This window comes from Malurus melanocephalus, unplaced genomic scaffold (assembly GCF_030028575.1).
Source record: "Malurus melanocephalus ecotype Western Australia unplaced genomic scaffold, MMel_1.1 scaffold_1, whole genome shotgun sequence".
Classification (NCBI taxonomy): Eukaryota; Metazoa; Chordata; class Aves; order Passeriformes; family Maluridae; genus Malurus; species Malurus melanocephalus.
Genome location: NW_026623233.1, coordinates 2016598 through 2038419, shown reverse-complemented (window position 1 = coordinate 2038419; position 21822 = coordinate 2016598). Strand labels below are relative to the sequence as shown.

The 21822-nt window shown below is 38.2% G+C and overlaps 1 protein-coding gene across 2 annotated transcripts in view; it reads right to left on the bottom strand.

Annotated features, from left to right (window-relative positions):
* ARHGAP6 (Rho GTPase activating protein 6) overlaps positions 1 to 21822 on the bottom strand; it is a 298644-nt gene that overhangs the window by 11180 nt on the left and 265642 nt on the right. For both annotated transcript variants that reach the window (XM_057389658.1, XM_057389666.1), the window contains exons 4-10: positions 19774 to 20030; positions 16234 to 16429; positions 13182 to 13237; positions 9388 to 9538; positions 8042 to 8190; positions 4840 to 5019; positions 473 to 570 (exon numbers count right to left, since the gene is read on the bottom strand). In XM_057389658.1, coding sequence (XP_057245641.1) covers positions 473 to 570; positions 4840 to 5019; positions 8042 to 8190; positions 9388 to 9538; positions 13182 to 13237; positions 16234 to 16429; positions 19774 to 20030 — 1087 coding nt within the window. The remainder of the gene's footprint in view (positions 1 to 472; positions 571 to 4839; positions 5020 to 8041; positions 8191 to 9387; positions 9539 to 13181; positions 13238 to 16233; positions 16430 to 19773; positions 20031 to 21822) is intronic.

Genomic DNA, 21822 nt, shown 5'->3' with positions numbered 1-21822 from the left:
GGCAGTTGGCTTGTTCACAATGTCCTACATGTAGAGGACAGGACAGGAATGACAGAGTGGTCAAACATCTCGCTGTGATGGTGTTAAGGCACTCTAGGGTGTGTTTGAAGGACAGTGGAATACATGCCTCCTGTTTTACTGAAGACTACAATAAACCCAAGACATGAACCAGCAGATCACTAAAATACATCCTGTCAGATAATAGTGCACTGAGTATTTTTATGTACATGTCATTCYGTTCTCGGCAGCAGAACACAATCTTTCCTCTAAATCAGGGAAACAAGTTTGGTCTTTAGAAAATGCTGTACAAGAGTCATAATTTCTTTGGCAGAGTCTGTGTAATAGGGAGGATACTTCTACTCCACTGTAGACAGTGCAGAAGAGCTGTGGAAAACTAGAACCTTTGAACACTTCCAGTGGGAGATAGAAATTCCCAGCAGAAAAAGGGATGATGAAAAAACATATTACTCACGATGACTGGGAAGCTTTCCTCCTCAGCAAATAGTCTACAACATCTGGGTCAGTCTCTAATAAGCTAATAAGCACTTCATTCTGTAAATCAGGGGAAACCTATGAAGACATAAAAMAAATACTTAGTTGGAGGTTAATATCCTTTCACATACATTAATTTTGGTAATATGCTTAATCTAAACAACCAAGTACATTAACAGAGAGTATATAAAATATTCAGAAGCTTCCACTTTAAAGAGAAATTTCATGTAACAACACATGAAGTAGGACTGAAGATCACTTTGTACAATGTTAAATGCTGATTACTGTTGAATAACTGGTATCCAGCTGGTTATTATAGCTGGAAATAACTGTGGGATTATTTAGGCTTCACAATCCATAAAGCTCCAGTTTAAGGTACGCACTTTAAACCCTCCATCAAAGGTCTGAGGACATTTACAAATCTYCAGCCACTCTGACCAATTCAGGCTCAGTCAGAATTTGTGTCACATTCTTTGCAGTTTGGTCTTCTGATTTGCCAGCTTCCTCTTTGCACTTTGTATGGGGCTGAACTTTCAAACACATGATAGTTTCAGCTGCTGCAGGATACAGCAACATCTCCTGGGCAAGGAGCAGGAATGGTACCTCAAAACCTGCACAAGTAAATGTTGTGCTTCCAACTGCACTTTACATGAGTCTTATCAATCTTCAAGTGAGTTTTCCCGCATCACAATGGAACATTCAACTCAAACTTCAAAACACCAAAACGCCACCCAAGAAACTGGAACAGCCCAGTTTCACTCATGGCAGATGGGACTGTGTACAAAAATAATCTCAGCAAAGGGTCATCAGCTGGGCAATRTATGTTTCTGGATGCAACCTGTCAGACTCCGAATCTCTTGACCTTCAAGGTCGTGCATTGACCATTTGTTCCCCCTGACATTTCCTGGGAAATACAGACAGAATTACTAACACATTCCCCAGAGGAATATCTCATTTTTAGAGGTATTTAGGGAGTGAAGTTACATAAAAGGCATATTTCTTAAGGAAATAATTAGAAAAGAAATTAAGATATGCATAATTTAATTCAAACTGATCCAAAATCTCTATGAAAAACTTGTGTAACCACACACTCATTTTTTTTTTAAATTGTATTCAGTCTCTGAACTGGAAAAATATCTTACTGATGGTCACGGATATATTAATCTTTAAACAATTTTTTAATAGGAATATATTTTTTGAAACCTGGTATGCAGCAATTTTACCATTTAGACAGCCTTTCTATACACTAGAAGAAATACAGATAAAGTTTGATGGTAAAACAGAATCCACACATTTTTGTCTGTAACTTACCACTCAGCTTTATTATCAAGTAACTTGTAAGAAACTACTGAGAGAACTTTGTGAGAAAAATAAAAATACATCTTGCATTATTTAAAAAAAAAATAAATCAGTCTTTCATTCCATCAAAATGAGTCTTAAAAAGTTCCACCAGAAGCTCAGTTCCAACAGAAAACATCTATGAAATCCGAATTTAACAGTTCTGTTGAGTCATAGGACTTTGACCTGAACGAATCTGCAAGTGGCTTTGTTCTGATGGTCTCCTTGCTAGCTATCTACTGGGTTTGGGGCTTTCTCCAGTGCAGCAACCTTGTTCAGTATAATTCAGTAACTTGGCAAGTGTAGAAATGATATGTGTGCAATTGTAAACTTACAGACAACTACATTATTGGTATCATCAGGAAGATGTCACCATAACTATTACTGAATTAATTGTTTAACTGGTCTTTGCACTTAAGTATATGGATCAGAACTTGACATTTGGGACAGAAGGGAAGCCAAGGCACTGCTGAAGTAACAGCTCTGGAGGACATACAGGGATGTAGCAGAGGGCTCCAGGGCTGTCAGGACGCCAGTAGAGTACCAGATATTCTGAGATTTTGGGTTTGGGTCCTAYATGAGAATCACAGCTGTTGAGACCCAGAAGGGTGGCAGGAGCCTTGCAGTATCTCCTCTGTRCTGTCCCTTGCCAGTGATGTGGCACAGAAGGGCAGCATGTGGCTGCCTCCACAGTGGGAAGGCCACAGCAGCCTCTAACAGTAAAAATAGAAAATCTCATACACTCTATAGCATTTCTTTACAGCAGGGCTGGATTTGGGCACTAGGAGATGAAATGCATGACCAAGCTGCTGTTCTTCATCTTTCATGGCAAGTCAAAGCCAAAAAGATGAAGGGTGGTTGAGTTGTGCCTCCTTGAATTAAGCTGCTGGACATARTCCAGAGACTGGCAAAGAACAGTCCTTTATACATCCCCATAAAACATCTTAATGCATCGCTAAGACTCACTGAAACGGGCAAGATTTGGATATAAAAATGATTACCATAACCGACATCAATGATGCATGGTCAGCTTTCATCCTCTATTAGAAATCCACTGTTGCAAGTTACTGATGTTAACAATTGTTACTCAGTAAAAATGGCAYTTAATATCCTGGATTGTTCTGACAAACAGAACCTCTCTAAGCCACCAATATGTCAGAATCATTGTGATACTGTGGTCTGGGTACCCCACCACATGCTGATTCCCTAGGGTTTGGTTCACAAATGCTGTTCCAGTTTCAATGTTGGAGTCAATCACAGTTTTATAACCCTCTCCCCCATATATAAAGTAGCAGAAAGAAAAAAACCTAAACACAAAAGCATCCGAGCATCCATACACTGTTACAGCAGTAGCTGAATGCTGAAGTCCAGATGTTCTTTTTTTTTTTTTTTTTAGTAGCATAACTGTCAAGTATAAACAGTAAAAGCTACTCTGGAAAGCAAAAGAAAATTTTTTCCCACACTTCATTTAACCTTCAGATGAAAGTGCAAGCACTGAAGAGATGAAGGATTAAATCCATCAGAATTAGAAGTGCCCAGATGAAGGATTAGTAAGTGTAACCTTAGCCCCATCCTTTCTRCATTGAGAGTCAGAATGCATGCCTAAGTATTATGCACTGAGATGGGTTTGTGCTGTAAGAAGTTCTTAACAAGAAACAATAACAACACAAGTATTGCAAGTATTCTYATTCAAGTATTATTTTAAACTTGATAGTGCCATCCACACTCTGGGCCAGCAGACCTTCACCCAAGAGTGCAATTCTGTCACTTTCTTTTCCTGACGTGCAGGAAAAATAGCACCTAGCATTTTCCCAAACTGTGAAAAGCATTTAAAAAACACCCCAAAAAAATGATTGCAAGTGTCTCACTGGTACAGGAGTAAAAATAAAAGCAAGAAAAACCACAAAGATGTTCATCTGAGACTAAGACACCTGAAGCAGGGCTCATGACTGTTTTCTCATGCTCTATTCCCTGTTGAAATCTGACTGACATCTTCCATTTGCAGTACCATGYGGCCATCAGCCCACAGTTCAGGCTTGTCCACCTTCTTCCAACAAGGCCTCCAGCACTCAGCTTTGCCGAAGGACTGAAGGTTTCCAGAGTGCTCTTCCTGTTTTGGGAACTTATCTCCTCAGTGTAACACACAGGGCTGCTTAGTCTCAGGACACAACGACCAAGCTTTTTCCACTTTTTCACAACTACTGGTTCTGTTACGATGTATTTTTTTACTAAAATAAAGACAGAATAGTGCCCACCACTAGGTCTGACGGGTCTTTGCTACTCTAGAGCAGGGCCCTCTCAGACTTAAGTCCTACTGAGCTGACCTACAATTTTGTACACAAAAAGATAAAGACACAGAATGAACTGCTCAGGTAACTACTAGGCATGAGGAATGTGATTCAGCTGAGCTGCATCTTAAATAAACTTGTCCAAGTCCAAGGCCTTCAGCCTTTTTATGAAGAACTTCCTTGCTTCAGCAAGAGAACTGAAGTGAACTCTGGAACTACACATAAACTACTCAGGTTTATGTTTTATTCCTTCTACCCAACTAACAAATGAGAAAGCTTTGTCCTTCCTCTCCATCCCACCAACAAAAAAGYCTTGGGTAGGGAAGGCAAGTCTTTAAATTAACCAAGGATGTCTTAATCCCTGCAGAAGAATTGTCTTCCTGACTTTCAAAACTGAGATGTGGAAGATCATTTTCAGTCCATGCATTGCTCAGCATATAACTGAACAGCCAACCCCATCATTTCCACAGACTATCTTCCAAACAGTATACCTTTATGTACATAGAAACCATTCCAAGCAAGATATAAGTACACATTTTTAATATTTTCACTTACTGCAAATCATTCTCCTTGCTAGAGGATTACTCTTTTTTAATTATTGATCCTAATTTAATGCAGTTTCTACAGTTTATTTCATCCTCATTTACTTTAATATCAACCAGGTATTTTCTCCTTTATCTTACAAATGTATATGAGTAATATGAAAAAAATATCCACCCACCATGAAAAGGGCTTCATAGTTTTCAATCATCTTTTGCACGACAGCTATGATAGCAGTACTCTCTTCAGCTCGAGCTGAGCTCTGAACCGAGAATTCTTTGTCTGTAGATTTCTGCTTGTGCAACAAGTTAGGGCCAAAGATGGTGGCCAGGTTAAGCGATGTCATTTTGTTCCCAGTAATCTAGAAAACACAATATAAATGAGGTGGGGTCTCACAGGATCTAATGTACACAGATATGTATATACACACATCTACACACATTCACCCTACATACCCACACACACTTTTCCCCCTGATTTGGCAGATGCTTTGTTTATCAAACCCAAAACCTGGTGCTAGTCAAATAAAAAATGAACAGCTTTTCGAAATGCTGAAACAACTTGTTTGGAACATCTTTGCAACAAGCACTGTAGATTTTCTGGATGTTTTCAAGTGGATTGGAGGAATAGAAGGTAGAAGTGTTTCCTGCCCTTAATTCCCTGGAAGCTCGACAGTGTCATGCTTCTGAACTCAGAGAAACCTCCCTCCTTCTTCACCATCTCAGCATGTTACTGTCTCTTAGGACCAAATACTGAAAATTACTGGCTTTCTCAAGTAGCACTCATGATTTGAAACATATACAGAGAYAATTTTCCATGTTTAAATTGTTTAGATAATTAAGGAGAAGGCTCATTGTTTTTATTAGTATTTTCCTGTATTTTTACTTGTTTTCTAAAACATGCCGAATGTTTACTTGTTAGGTGGATTTTTGTAGTTTGTTGGGTTTTTTACCTTTTTTTCTACTTTTATAATTCTGTGCCCAAAGAAGCAACAGTAACCTGAATTTTGAGGAAGTAAAATGCTAGGAATGCACAACAGACTAGAGAGGAATTATCTGGAATATATATAACATGCGTTATTACATCAAGAATTTCATTGCCATATTTGTGATTAGACTATTTTTTCCCCTTCTATTCTTTCAACAAAGTAAAAAGTAGAGGTAATTTGAACTAATAATTTTTTTAAAGGATGGACATAAGGAGGCACCAAAAAAAAGGTAGTAAAAATAGAATTTCAATAAATGAGTTGTAGCAAACAGATGCTTTAAAAAGAGTTTTTTATATTTTTTTTGTAGCTGATCATTCACTGAATACTCTAACCAAACCTAAAACTACACTGACTGCACATGGTTTGTTTTTTAAAGAGCTCAACTTGASAGCACAGAAATGACAGTAAAAGAGAGCTTATATTTTTATTGKTAGGAGCACTGTGTAATGTTTGGAAAAACATCTGTTCTAAGTAGGTGCCTGGGCAGTCATGATGGTTCTTTGTTTAAAGACTCAACCCAGCACACACTCCCTGATTCTCACAYCACCAAGCACCCAGCTGTTTCTCAGGTGACCTGCAGTGTAAACTCTGTCCGAGCTCTGAGCCACCAAGGATGCACAGGCACACCTCAAGGTGCCTCAAGTGTGCCAGGGCAGCCTCTGGCTGTGCCTGGATCTGCTCTGCAGGCTGTTTGTACAAACAGTCAGCCTCTTCCTAAGGGCAGCCTCAGGGCATCCTTAAAAAATGCCGCAAACATTTCCACTGAAATTAACTGAATGAGTAATTTTAATAAAGTCAGTCATCCATCTTCACATTCATGAGACAAAGGCTGTTGAAAGAAGTCCTGAAGAGGGTCTGTGTGCCAAAGCTTGGCTGTTTTGCTTCCAGTGATAGTAACAATAAAATACTTTCTCTTGACCTCTRTGCCTTTATTCACCTAATTATTCAYAAATAGTTAAAATARTTGTGAGMAGAATACTGTATTATCTATAAAAAYTAYCCARTTGCAYATAATATTCCTGATGCTTACAATACTGTCAAAATTGCTTACATAAATTTGCCTTGCCAAAACACCTGTGGCAAAGCTGATGTGCAACTGTTGACCCAAATCAACTCTGTTAAGCAGCATCCCCTAGCCCTGTAATAAGATCCTCTTGGGCACATTGCAGAACCAACAGACAACTCTTTGCAGGACCAGGGGGACCAYGACCTTAGCTGACTTATATATGTTTTTAAGCACAGTAAAACTGTTACAGGGTGCTCTTTCTAAATGCTTTCCATCACAGAGATAAAGCTTTTTATCAACTCCTTGCTGAGAACAAAAATAATAGTGTTTAGAGTGGATTTAAAAGTAATAGGCTTCGAAGTCACACAGAACACTACAGGACTTGAGGCAGAAATTTGGCAAAACTAAGTCTCAAAGTGCCAATTGTTAAAAAGGATGTCCAAATTTGAAAAAATCAGCAGGATTTTCCATCCGAAGACAAAATCCTCTAGGAGTTTCAAAATGGTCTCAGAAGTAACCTCAGAAGTAGTCTCTGCTGCAGTTCAGGGGACTGAGAAAACTTCCCACAGATAAATCAGCAGAATTTTGTCAAACAGGGACAGACTGTATTCATTTCATTCAGTTGCCACCTTTTGCACAGCAGCCCACTAGTTCAAGCACTTTCCTGGCAGAAAATGGGAAGCCTGGATTTTCAGGTCTTTGGTGTGAATGGCCATAGGTGAGAATGCTCAGGGCTAGAGCTCAGCCCCACGGCTGTGGGCATTCCTGTCTCTGTGGGGTGAGTGCACACCCAACTCCCCACTGAATTTGGTCCAGACTGCAGCAGTTAAGAGGCCAGAAAGAAAACAGGCAAAGGTGAACCCTGACTCCAGTTAGTGAGGAGGTCTGTCAGTTGCAAGGATACAGCTGGAGTTCCTCTGTTTTTTATTTTTCACGACCCAGTGCACACAAGGAAGTTAAGGGAACCAAGAAGTGAACTGCCATGTCCAAAGGTCATATAAAAAAGCAACAGCAGAGAATGAAAAGAAAACGAAAAAGCATATTCTTGCATGCCTGACCTTCTGTGAGTAATTTTTCCATAGAATATAATAGGATAAAACAAGGCAGCAGGSGAAGGATGGATGACATTAGATGTTCTTGACAGCAAGGTTGGTACACTGTGATCTCCCAAAGGAAGTGTTAGATGCTTTACTGATTAAGTCATACAAAAAATTAAACTTCCACAGCCCTACGAACACAATAAACAACTAAATGGCAGAAGTGCAGGCAAATAGTTTAAATCTCTCCCTCATCTTTCAGGAGTATGCCACCACTGTATATGTTTAAAGGCTTTAAAGATCTCTTTTTAGACCATRACTTAAGCAAAGGCCACAAGTGACCAGGACTCACCTCTTGGCCATCCTTGTCCCTGGTGTCTTCTGCATGGCCAGCTACCGTGGAGAGGAACTGCAGCAGCCGGTGAAGGGTATCGCAGTTACAAGGAGGTAGAAGATAAATGAGAAGCTGTAAGGTGCTTAGCTGTTCATCTGGCTCTAATACTAAGAGGGGAAAAAATATGTTCTAAGAAAATCACTCCAACTAACCTAAAAGCAGAACAAATATACTGCTCCCAACCCAAAGGAAGGCATAGGAATAGCTTTAAGAATAATTTTCATTACCATGTCAGAAGAAAAAGAGAAAACTCTAAGGAAACACCAAAGGTATAACAACTACTATAATGGGATTTTTGCCCTAATCAGTCAACATTTGGCACACAAGTTCATAGGACCTTTTCTCATCTATAAGAGAGTAAAATCCATGTTTCACACTCCATCAGTGTTATTTGACTCAAATATTCTGCTTACTTTTCTACTTACTCTAYTCATTTAAGAATAGCTACTGGTATATAGAGTGTATATAGAGCTCGCAAACATTCCAGTCAGGTTTATGCTTCAGCCTTTTTTGTGTGGTTTGCTTACAATTTTTCATCTTGCAGAGGTACCAGGAGATTGGAAAAGCCACCAGAGATATAAAGGACATTCTGCAACCACCACCACTTGAACCATCTATGATCTAAATGGTAGCCAGTGACAAAGGTGGGACAGAGGCAGCATCTCAGACAYRAGGGCTAGAAAGAATCTGAAGAACRTAATACCAGGGTCCCACTTTACTTTTTACTAAATCCATGAGAGTCTCCACTCAGGTCTTAGGCAACACAATTGGGAGCACTYAATATGATGGCTTTGAGGACCAATAATTGTGAAGAAACTCAAATTTTTGAAGCTATTTATATGAAGGAATTCTGGTCAGTGGACAGATCTAAAAATTTTAAGATATGGAGATTCAAATAGAAGTCTGTGATGTGGTACTACTGAACCAATGACTGGGTCAGGTTTTAACAGACAATAGAAATACATGCTTACAAACACAAAAATATGTAYAGTTAGTGAAATTTTTGTTGTTCTAGATTTCTGGATTATACTTACACAGTATAAAACCCAAGAAAAGACCTTATTAAACTTATACTAAAGAATATATTATATTATTTRTTTTATATATACACACTATAGTGTGCTATATATACGCTACTGTATATTAGAATATAATATATTTTCTATAGTATACCATAGGAATATTTGTTGCAAATCAAGACAAGCATTAAAGGAATAGAATAAAAGAAGGCTATTAGTAGAGATCAAAGAATTCAAACAGGTTAGCTTTTGAAAATTGATAGATCAAGATGCTSTAGAGCTCACAGAGTGTGTTGATGAAAGGTGTATAAAGTTCTCTGGTGAGGAGTGGGTCAGGCATGTCACGCAGAAATTCCTTTAACAAAGCAGCAACATCATGAATGCTGTGCTCTTCATCTAATACAACATCTATGCCTCGGTCAAACTCTTCACGTAACTGAAAAAGATCATGAGAGAAAATCACAATCACTTATTATCCCAATTAGTACATCCCAAAACAGAAAAGCTTTAAAGAAGTAGGTTTACTAATTTTCACATTCAAGATTGAGCATGACTAGCTTTTGGTAAGGTCAAAGATATAATTCATGTCTAATTGTTGCTTATTCCATGAAAAATAGCTTAAGGTTTGTACCAGATTTTAATAAAATACAAATATTTTCTAGCGAATATATGACAATCCTGTGTGCAAACATGTGTCCAAGTATAATTTTTGAAGAAATACTAAATTCATAGCAAAGGCAGAAACCAGAGAGACTAAGGAAAACTACAAGAAAGGCTTTCTTAATACCACCTCACAGCATTATCCCTGGAACCACGAAGACTAAAATTGCATGTTGCAACAGTTATGATTTTGTACAAAAGGATTAATAATAAGATCACATTAATATCCTCCAAATTCACAAATTATCATGTAAGACCCTATGTGAAGRAAGGCAGCAAGCAGACAGGTTCACTAAGACTTCACAGCATTCATCCACACACACCTTGTTCTGCCTTCCTAATTTAGTTATATTCATTAAATTATCATTATTATAGAGTTCACAAACAGCAAGCTAATATCATTACAAGGTATTGCTGTTTTTTTTCCCCACTTTGGTCCTCAGACAAATTCGCTATAATTCAAAGGCATCACACTTGCCAGAAGCAGGAAAAAATCCCTCTCCCAAATCCAAGACACCTTATAAAAAGATAAAAGCCTGCCCTTCTGGAGGGATTTTCCAGCACCAAGAACAGAATACTTTCTTCAGGCTGACAGCTCCACTTTTTACTCTTTTCATTTTGAAGACAGTCAAGAGGTTTCAAAATTATTTCCTAGAAGAAAKTTGTACCTTTGCTAACATTATGAGGTATCACAATGTCACACCTATCTTCTCACAGAGTGATTAGAGCTAAATTTAATAAACAAGGAAATTTGAAGTATCAGGTTTCTTCACCAGGAATATTGCAAACATATCAAAAAAAGGAAAGAAGCTGTCACAAGCAAACTATATGCCTGTGATAATTTGTGGCAAATCTTGATCATGTGGAAATCTATCTTGARTGTGTACTGTGTGAAAATCCTGTGTTTTAGCTGAAATTGTGCTTTTATAGTGGGTGTGAARGGTATCCACTGAAAAACCACAGCCTAAATTCTAATTTATTAAGATTACTTTTAACATAAATATCAGATAATTGCTAATAATGAAAAATTATGCWATGAAGACCAGAATATGTTTTTTATCTAGTATTATGCTTCCCCCTGTTGATTTGTGGTCCAAGATTTTCCAGTGCCAACTTGGGGATTTCATTCCCAACTTAATCCTACTCTCCAGACTGGTAACAAATGCAGAACGTCACTGTGGAGGACCATAAATTACCTCAGTCCAGAAGATTGTTTCTGCACTTAGTGCCCTAAAGCAGCTGAGGAAACAGATTAGCACTGCATCAGAAATTCAGACTTCCCAAATAGCTGTCTAAATAATTAATTGCTGTTATAGTCTTGAATGTGGCACTTCTGATCTGATATCTGCGAGACCTACAGAGGTGTCCTAAGCAGCAAAATATCATATAAGCTTTGGTGAGATGCRGCCACATTTCAGGCCCAGGCATCATGGCTGTTAAAACTGCATATTTTAAGTTTCAGTTTTAAGTCTTTCAGGCTCCATTCACATGAAATACTGTCAGACTTTTGGAAGACACACCTGGTGAACCACAGCATCCACTGAATCTGAGACATGAGGACAGCTGTGCTGGAACAGGGAATGGGAGARCAGAACTCCAGCTATTTTACTCTTCACCCTCAGGGTTCAAACTGCCACAATACCACCAAACCCAGCATTGAGGCAACAGTGCAACCCTCAAGTATCTGTACCAGGCACAAGAAGATACCTGGCWTCTTGATGTACCAGATCTACCACCTTGAGTCAACATGAGCTCAGGAATCTTTCTCCTACACCTCACTGAACACAAAGGAGGAGGTATGCAAGAGATGCACGTGTTCTAGATTTTCTCTTGCTGCTCACCAATCAAAAACCCCGCTGGCACATGCATTTATTTACTTATGTATTTCCTGCAACAAACTACAGTCGAAACAGGACATTTTCTAACTAGGGAAGGAAGGAAAACAAAACATGCTTACTTTCTACACAAGAAAAACTAATGAACAGCTGCAAAAGCACTCCAAAATCTGAGTGCTGGGTTTGGCTTTCTATGGTTCAGAAAATGAGTGGAATTTTAATTAAATCCAGACTTTCCCATGTGTTCATGTTGACAGCATTTATTACTGTAACTAAAGGGCCAAGCTGGTGCTTCCTTGTTGTTTAATGAAATATATCAGTTTACCTAGTTCAATAAATTAGTCCACATAATAAAAAACATAGATACCCAAATCTCTTGATTTCCTCACCTTCTGAAAACAGAATAAGAGAAAAAGTGGTGAAAGTCACTGATGTTCAAAGTGAGGYTTAGTTTACAAGCAAAGGATAGAAATTCTCTGCTTTTTCCCCAGAGGTATGATGCAATTGTAATCACCCCTAAATGATAATATATGTTTTGACATTGAAGCTTGCAATATAAATGCGAGGCAATTCCAATACTTTATCTAGTCCAGTGCTGATCTGAAAACTGCCTCTGCAGATGGCTTTTTAGCTTGGTGTTACACCAGCTATGCAAAAACAGAAACTGCTGAAGAATAAGCTACAAATCAGTAGGCTATACTGTCCTACCAGCCCAAATTAATTCAGTTTAGCTATTCAAGGAACTTTCCAGAGTCACAAAACATTACACTGTGAAGCTTTTGCAACTTTTTGCAAAGATCCATAACTTCTGGGATCTTTTCCTTTTTTTTGTCCTGTTTCATGTTTTTGATGTCATACTTCCTGGGAGCAGTATTTTCCTTTTACTTTTTATCYCTTCCTTGTGTGTCATTCAAACACTAACCACTATTCTCCACTGCCTTTATTCAGTATGAATTCCCAGCTTCTGGGAATAACAATACAGTATCTAGATAGGTATACCTAGGGGGTAACACCCACATCTGATTTTGTCTCTGGAACCTAATTGTACACTATCTTTGCTTTTTCATAATTTGGCCRAGACTAAGACTTGGAAGGGTCTGCTCTGACCTTGAAGTCTAGCAGGGGTAAAAGAAAGGTGATATTGAGGAGCAGCGATCTTAGGGTCAAAGAGATTGTTCTGWACTTGCATGTTTTCTCATACCATGAGTTTTCCAAAAAAGATTTACAGTTTGAGTTTACTTTGGGAGCTTCAGCTGTTTCTGAGATGAAACGAACAGCCAAGATTTTTTTTCCCCTGCAGTGTGACCTTTGGAAAATTTCTTCACTGTAGTTTATTTGGATCTCCAGCCCTGTGCTACTTTTGCAGAGCAAAACATACAGAGACTCTTAACCTGCTGAGAACCTGACAAGGATTTCAACAGATGTAGAAAATACTGGAAATGGCTTGTTATGAGCCATCAAAAACCAATGACCCAGAAAGCCTACATTTCACCATGCTGCAGATGGGGAAGAAATCACAACAAAAGCAGTCAGATTTGTTTGTATCATGGCTGACGAAGGAAAACCACATCCATATCCACTCACCTGTCTTACTCTCTTTTTTGAGCTTCCAACTCTGAATATTCCTACTGTCTGGAGACCTGCAAGTGTAACACATCATAGCACTGTTTTACTGTTTAATTTTCTCCTGWAAATTGCATTGAACCAAAGCATTCTGAGCTATGTGTGCACTTAAAACAATTTTTTAAAAAAGCAACATTTTTCTCCACATACTTGTACTTACCATGTTGAGGCAAGACACCGTTGTGATTAAGAAGCCATCCACTGTGTTTTTTAAGGATCACACCTAATCTGCAAAATGGCATCTCTGTGATGCCACTGCTAGGAGCAACAGAGGTATGCAGAGATTGAGGCACTACTCAAGGTTTGGAGRTGCAACTTCCAGGACTGACATCAAAGGAAACAGGCAGTAAAACAACTAAATACACAGGCACTGAGCCGTGTCTTTGGATACAGGAAGCAGTTGGTGTTTGGGGTTACTCATTGGCTCTGAAGTGCCCGTCAAGGCAAAGTTGAGAGTTTCCTTCAAACGTATATAAATAGGGCACTCAGGCACACTGTGCAAGGGAATAACTTTAACTGGGAGTTGTGTGCAGTTTATACGGCAGGAACAGCTATTATATAAAGGGAAAGCTATAAAGAAGCTTTTTTTTAAGCAAAGTGCAGAAGTGTGTTATTTAGATTTAAAGTGATCAGGAAAGTGGTGTTGCCCACTATTTCATAAAAAATCAATTCAAACCTTCTCCTAGACCTGTAGAAATCCACTACAAATACAACAAATGATAATATAGTTCCTGAATGGACGTATCTTGCAGAGTGACAGGCCTGAAAAATTGAGAGGTGACATGGTCTTTAACAGTGACAATGTGAGTGGAAATTTTAGAGCCTTAAGGAGCTGTGTACGTAATGTAATTTTACACAGTTGCACATTTTTGCAAAAGGGATTATTTACAAGCTTGGAAGTTTATGGTCTAACAAGGGCTAGTGTGCATCTCTGACATACAGGAGATATAAAATTACCTTGTGAAACAAAAGCCTTTTGACAGCCATTAGGCTACACTTGCTTGCTGGAGACGTGTCACCTTGAGCAGTGTTTGGAGTTGCAGATCTTCATCAGAGAAATTCAGATAGGGTTCTGCTTTTGAGTTTATAATCTCAACATAACACCTCTTTTTAAATCCCTTCTCTTTGGTTGATGGGCTATCATCTAGTAAACCCAGGAACACTGGCAGAGAATTATCTGAGATGGAGATTCACACATTGGATAGGGTTTTACCAGTTCCTGCACAGGCATACAGTGTTTGCCCTACACTGCAGTTCTACAGAAAGTTAAGCCTTCATTGTCTCTGGGACATAAAGGGAAACAGAGAAAACAGGGAAAAGTGAACAAGGACAGAGGCTTTTATGAATGAAAAAATAACCATTTTTTTGTCATATAATGTTGAAAATTATCCTTTAAAGCATTCATCTGAAACTGCTGGTGATTTGTTGATCAAAAATTAATCTAAAGTACTWATGCATACAGATAAAGATTTTCAGAATCAGAAACTTGGTCAATCATATAGCCTTGGAATGATRTTGTTACAGTATCCATCTTCTACAATCTTTACATTTCTCTCAGTTCCAATGACTGTCTTGTGAACAGCAGATTAAACTGAAAATTGAGGAATTTGCCCCAAATTATATCACGTTATTGCACTGTGGTATATTATAGTTCACTCTTAAATAATGCACAATAACCCATCATAAATTTCCTTTAAAAAGAAACTTCAATATAAAGCAAATATTTTAGTAAAGAGTGTCATATAGAAAAGAATCTTTGCTGTGAGAGTGGGTTAAGTGGATTAAAAATTTATCAGAGATGATCAAGTCATATAAAATCACAGTATTCCAAATGATACTCAGTTGGATGGCACTTCTGGCTGAATCAGATATTTTTATGCTCTCCAAACTCAGCTACCTTTGCTTAAAAAKATGGAAGTAATTTATCTCAAACTTAATTATCCCATACTTACTTGCCATGGTATCTAATCTCTGTAAAAGACTAACAATGACTCTCTATTGTAGTGCTCCTTAATACATTTATAAGGAACATAGTTTTCAATTACAAACTGAAATCTCAGTATTGTTGTTTAAATTGTAGTCCCTCATCTGCAAAAGCCTTTCATTCAGAGTCAGTAAATCATTTCTTGCTGCTGAAATTAGCAACAAACCCAYGATTTGCTGTTGTAGTCACCATTGTTTTATGGTTTGTTTATYATCTGGCCATGTGATAACTCCATCTTGCTGCAGCCAAGTTATTTCAACTATCATTAAAAAACTTTACAAGACTAAAACACACTGGCAGAGATGGCAAACAGATACCTAGATTGGCTATTGTTTCTGCATTACATAAAGCTGTGGGAGGTTTGTGTCTGGACAATCATGAAGACATGAGAAGAATAGTGGCAAGAGTCTGTAATTTCCTTCAGAGAGAGCAGGCCTGAGCCTGAGGCTGGTCAGGAGGAATCAAGCCAGAGACAAACTGAGTATTCAGCCTTCAAACCTTGTGCTGGACAGGAAGAGGTTTCTTGGAGCTTAATATATATTTAGAGTGGAATTCTTTCTCATTCTGAGCCTCCATCTTCAAATATCAAAGGTCTTGCACTACAGTATAAATAGTTCATTTAGCTCTCACACCRTAAGATCCACTGTTTGTGAAAATGAGTTCAGACTGACTGGCACATTTCAGACTTTTTATTCTCAAGGTACAGGTAAACCTGTGAGGTGTGAAGAGCCATTTCTGCAGAGCTAAGCCCCCAGCAGAAGATGAGTGACCTCCAAGCAAAACCTCTGTCCCTATTCTCTATGGGCCAGTCTGCAAGCTCGTAGCAYAGATCYTGAGATTGGGAAGCTATCATCCAAGTAATTACTTGTGAGACTGTACCTTTAGYAAGAGGCAAAACAAGAGGGAAAACGTCTAACTTTCAAAGATGTCCTKGCAATTGGAAGCATATACTTGCTTCTCAAAACAGGCATTTATTTATGTTACAGTAAAAATACATCTGCCACTTCTGGGAAAATAWAAGATTCTTACCATGCTTTTCCAAGTGCTGGCAGCAACTATCTACAAGCCGGGGAACCTGCCGGTAAATAGGGTTCAGGCTTAGTTTTTTATCTCTTGCCTTTTCTTTCTTGCTCTGGGCTTCTGCTGGCAAAGAGAGCTGGAGAGCCTCCAACAATCTTGAYTGATTGTCATCAAGATCTGTAATAGAGTCCACAGACATCGCGCCCTGTAAAATACACACGAGTAATCAGTAGGGCTGGAAAAATCTCAGTTTAACAGGATGTYCAACAAAGACTTTTACCTATCTGCATTTTAAACAAATTAATATAAAAATGCAATTTTCTACAACATTTTTTATAAATTAGTGAAGTTATAATAACAGTGTAATGGATAGGAAAAATCACAATGGTACCCATGTTATTCGTATCGTATTACAAGGAACACAAATTAAAACATTGAAAAAACTAAATGCTTTCCACTCACTTGCTCCATTTTTTTACTGTTGTAAGCCTGCACATACTGCAGGGCAAGGATGAATCATGGTGTGTGGGTGTACCTCAGCAGCATCATATTCATGTGCATGGAGATATAAAGACAGCTTTAAATCTGATTGCCTACTTCTTTTGTAGCTTGGACCATTGTATCAGTGAAACGTATGCAAAATTATTAAAAACCATACACCATGTACAGTTAACAGTAAATATCACAAATACATACAGATGTGCAGTTTGAAATAATCCCACATTATCACAGAATAAAGATACAGCAGAGAAGTTGAGGGGAAATATTTTTAAAAAATTCTACTTCATGTATCTTAATATTTTAAAATCATTAAAATTCCATTGAAGGCTTTGAAAGCCAGGTTTGGACTGCAACAAGGTACAGAAGTTCAAGAGTATGTAAAGGACAAGGCAGCACAAGCAGCAGGAGATTTATGGTATGTTTCAATGTTCACACTTGAAAAAAAAGGGTTTTTTTTTCAAACCACAAGATTATTGTCAATTCAAAACTACAATTTCTTTCAATTGTTATCACATTTAGGAGGCAAAAACATTACAGGGAAGATGTAGGCTTACAAATAATTATAAAACAGAAAGAAAAATTTCGGGTTCTATTCCTATTAAAAGTAGCTGTTGTAAACTATTTTCTTTCTTTCTTCCCAAAACAAAGCATAAATTTTACCATAACATAACATGTAYTGCACAGGAAAGCAGCCTGTCATCCTAAGAAATAATTAAGAAAATGTAAATTCCTACTCAAAACTTTGCTGACAATTAGTTTGTTAAAAGCACACTGTTCTGCTCACAGGTAATTTTACAGACTGCTAGTCAGATAAATGAGAGCTGTACAATTGTCTACAAGGGAATTTCAAGCTCTAGAAGTATTTTCTCCCATCAACCTAGCCAACTGAACTTTATGAAGGTTTCCAAGTCATAGGCAAAATTCACAAAGTCYACCCAGATTTCAAATTAATTGAACAATTYCTAGTTCATRATATCTTWAAAAAAAAMCCCAARCCACATTTAACTTATCAGGTATAGTTCTGTTTCTTGTAACTCATGGTAGATATATAAATAGAATACAGTGAAGTTTTTTAGATTTTTTCTTTTTTACCCACATTACTATAAACWATTACTAGATCCTTTAGAATGCAACTTTTGACCTTTATTTCTGATGTGTCTCAAAAGTACATCTGCTTGATTCCCTTTACCATTTCCTGCCAACAGGAAGCAAAAACAAACAAAAAAACCCTCCAAACCAAACAAGAACCTCTGGCTATGATCCATGTGTGTAAAATTCCAACTGAATGAGCTTTTGATTTTGTTTTATTTAAAGAGTTAGGCATTCCAAACATCAAATGAATCGATTTATACTGAAAATCCTAACACCACCCTCACCACCTCGGTCCCAAGGCAGATCCTGTACAAGAGGTGCCTCTTTTACACCCTGCCTTTACTGGTCCTTGCCTGTCTGCAAAGCATCCTCACCTCATGAATCATTACCAGAGTCACTTAAGTCGGATTCACATCCCTAAAATAGATGTAAATACGGTCAGTTCRCCATTGTCCTTGGGCATTTTATCAAAGTTGTGGATTAACTGGCACACTGAGCTGGCTTTAAGATGAGTGACCTTGATTTCAGTGACTGAAGCCACCGCTTGGCAATACCAAGTCCAGGCCAGCTCTGATTTTACAAAGTGCACAGGAAAACATTACCAACATACACCACAGATCCAGCTCAAACTCAGTCAGACCTATTAGTCTGGGCTCAGACAAACCTCCCTGAATGCTGAGGAACAGCAAAGGAGGAGACTGGGCACACCAGTGCCCACTGCTCCAGGTTCAGTAACACACACTGTGATACTTGGACTGCAGTGCCCAGCAAGCAAAGAAAATCAAGTTCCATCTACCAGGCATTACCTTTGCACATAATGGATATCAGTCCTGCTCCTCCATGATGAGTTCAAAATCTAAACAGACTGCGGAAGTATTAAAGCTAAGCACACAGAAACATGAAGGAAAGTGGAATGTGAAGTCTCAACCTCCAACCSCTGGGCAAAAATCCTACAWAGAAAATGCAGCAACARTGATTTCTGTCAAGCTGTTGGAGGAGAGAGAACCACAGCATGAGCTCTGCAGCCAGCAATACCTTCTATCTCTTRTTGAAAGTCTCAGCTGAGTGTTTGAAGGCTCACTGAATGACACAGTTGCGAAGAAGTGAATGATGTGATAACCAACCCCTCCAGTGAYAAACAATCCCTCCAGTTTAAGAGGAGTGCACTCCAGGTGTCTGTGCACCATTCTTGTGATAAATTGGTTATATCAGTTATATGATCAGTTACTAATGAATAGTTTCTTAATTTTTTGTAAGCATTTGTCAGTTGAAAACAGTGCAATAGTGTTCAAGAGATAAAAGTTTCTTACTATCCCCTAAAAAAGCTCAGGGGAGAGGAGTAAGTGCACTTATTAACAGACTTTTATAGACAGACAAGAAATGGGACAAGAGTTGATGTTAATGTTAAATAATTGACAATTCATGAAGSTCATTAGCTAAGTTCATTCCCTAGAGAAAGTGCTAGCTCTCTCATGTCACACTGCCCACCTTAGCACTCTTATTTCTCTGTAGGTGAACCATGTCCTACWGCATCCTCATGGCTATGGACTAAAGGCTCCAAATCAGCACTCTAAAAGCTGCAATCCCAGTATTAGCACTTTCCCTGGTGAAAAAATTAGGTTGAGAATAGATGGAATTTGTTAAATCTAAAAGACTTAGAAAGAAGGAGGTAGACAAAGGGCCAGCAAGACTTCTGGATGATCTCTTTGCTTCTTTGCGATCTGTAACAGACCTGCAGAGTCYATATGATCTTTTCCCAGCAGCATCAGCAAAAGAAGATTCCCACTACAGTTAAGAGTTACCTGATGCTGATGACAGGTTCCCACCTGAAAAAAACCACTCTTCAAACATAATAAAAAATATTCCACAGTCCACACACACAACAGCTTTTTCCTGGTCCAGGTAGACTCTCTCTTTGCCTMCTGTCCCAAACCCCATTGGGATGTSTCTACTTACACGTCTCCTTGCCCGCGGCGCTGGCTCAGGTGTGTTAGGAGAAGTGGATTCATTTGGTGTTTCTGAGGTTGAGCTGAGAGATGAGTTACTGCTTGAAAGTTCTTTGTTCTGTCTTTTAGTTCCAAATGGCAAGAGAAAGGCCACAAAATCTGAGACATCTTTTTGCTCTTCTCTCTGAGAGTCTTGCTTGAGCTTGTAGGCCCTGTCGTTGGCAATCACTTGAGACAAAGGCATTCCAAAAGCCTGGGGAATAAATTCTGCAACAACAAGAAAACCCTAATATTTACCAAACATCTGMTATTTATTTAGTACAAAAAGAATTAACTGTTAAGTTGTTAAAAAGAAAAACAATCTGAAGTCCCTTTAAATATATAGTAATTCCTGTGAAATATTGGACTGAATAATAATAATAACAACAGTGCCAGGTAATTGTAGCTGACAGTATGAGAATCCTGTTTCTAGTCACATCATGCAAGATATACTTGGAATATGCTTGGAATATATCTTGGAAAACCACCTGGGATCAGATCTTAATTAGATGATAATTTTCATCAAAAGTAACTGAAGTCAGGCACTTCTGGTTGCATGTGGATGGTGCTGAGKGGCATAAGAAGCTCCTCAGGTAACCATCCTGAGATTGGGGAGCCTCATTGGGCTGTGCCAAAGCTCTCATGTTTCAGATGCCTTCACCAGACTCCTTTCTCATAAATGCTGCAGGGCACCAGAGTCAGGGTGCCTTGGTATGTGCATGGGTTTCACTAGAGCAGTATGAGTCTACCTTGCAGAGAGCTTGGAAGCACATTCACTATTCAGACTAAGCCTTCAAAGATGTGGTTTTAAAGTTACACAAGAACTATACTGTTTTAAATACTGCTAAAATTAAACCTTTTTAATAATGGTGCACCAGTATAAAAGTCCTTTCTGACAGCAGGACAAAAAAAAATAGATGCATGACGATACAGGAGAACACTTCTATCTCAATTGAGAAAAAGAATGTAATTTCATTCCACATCAATATAACTGTAATGTACAAAACCAGGATATACTTCAGGTCTCAAAGAAAAATGCTTAAATATTTTACAAAATAGAAAAATGTTTTACCATGAATTAGCCAGCAACTAAAAATGAAATTCTCATCATTACATTTCAGACCTATCTGAGATTAGCAGAAGCAAAATTGTTGAGACAAATTTCCAACTAGACTGGTTAGTGGTCAAATGGAATGAAAAAATAGATATTGATGTTATTCACCATAGTGAAAATGAGTGCAACTTYTACTATATTCCAGCTTCAGAACCTGCTTGTATCAGGAACAAATAAAGCACTAGAGATTAAAACAAATTTCTTTAAAGCATGAAAAAGGAAATTATTTAAAAAAATAGAAAAATTCTTATATACTATACTTCTCTTTTTCCACAATCATGTAAATAATTAAAGGTTAAAATTCCTCCTGGGATTTTAAGTCTGACGATGTCTTTGGTGACACTTTCAAATTATATTTGTATTTGCATTAAGATTAAGACATTGAAAAGATAAGAATATTTTAGGAATTTTGAATGAAGACACTACTAGACTATCACATTGAAGAAACAAGAGCCCATTGTTCTGCTTTGGTAGAAACATTCCTGCTCTTTAGAGGCATGAAATRTTAAGACATGAATTAACTTTGGTGGCCAGACAAAACTAAATCAGGAAGCAGAGCCTCATATATCAAGCAAGTCTGGAAGTGACCTATGAGTGGAATGACATCTAAAACCATCTGCATTTAATTTAGAAAAAGAAAGAACATCATCACACGGATATCAAGCAATGCAGGGATTGCCAGTTCCAGGAGTTCAGTTAGACCTGTCCCTCCTGTGCCCAGCAGAGTGTGTACAAAATTATGACAGTATTAATTATTTCAACTGTTCTAAATTATCTTCCCAATGAACATTTCAGATGACAAACTTGAAATGTACATACGCAATATGCCTCCCCCTCTGGGTGTCTAACTGTGTGCTTTGTTACACTCCCAGCACCCCTTTATTTTGGTCCTTCCACGACAATTCC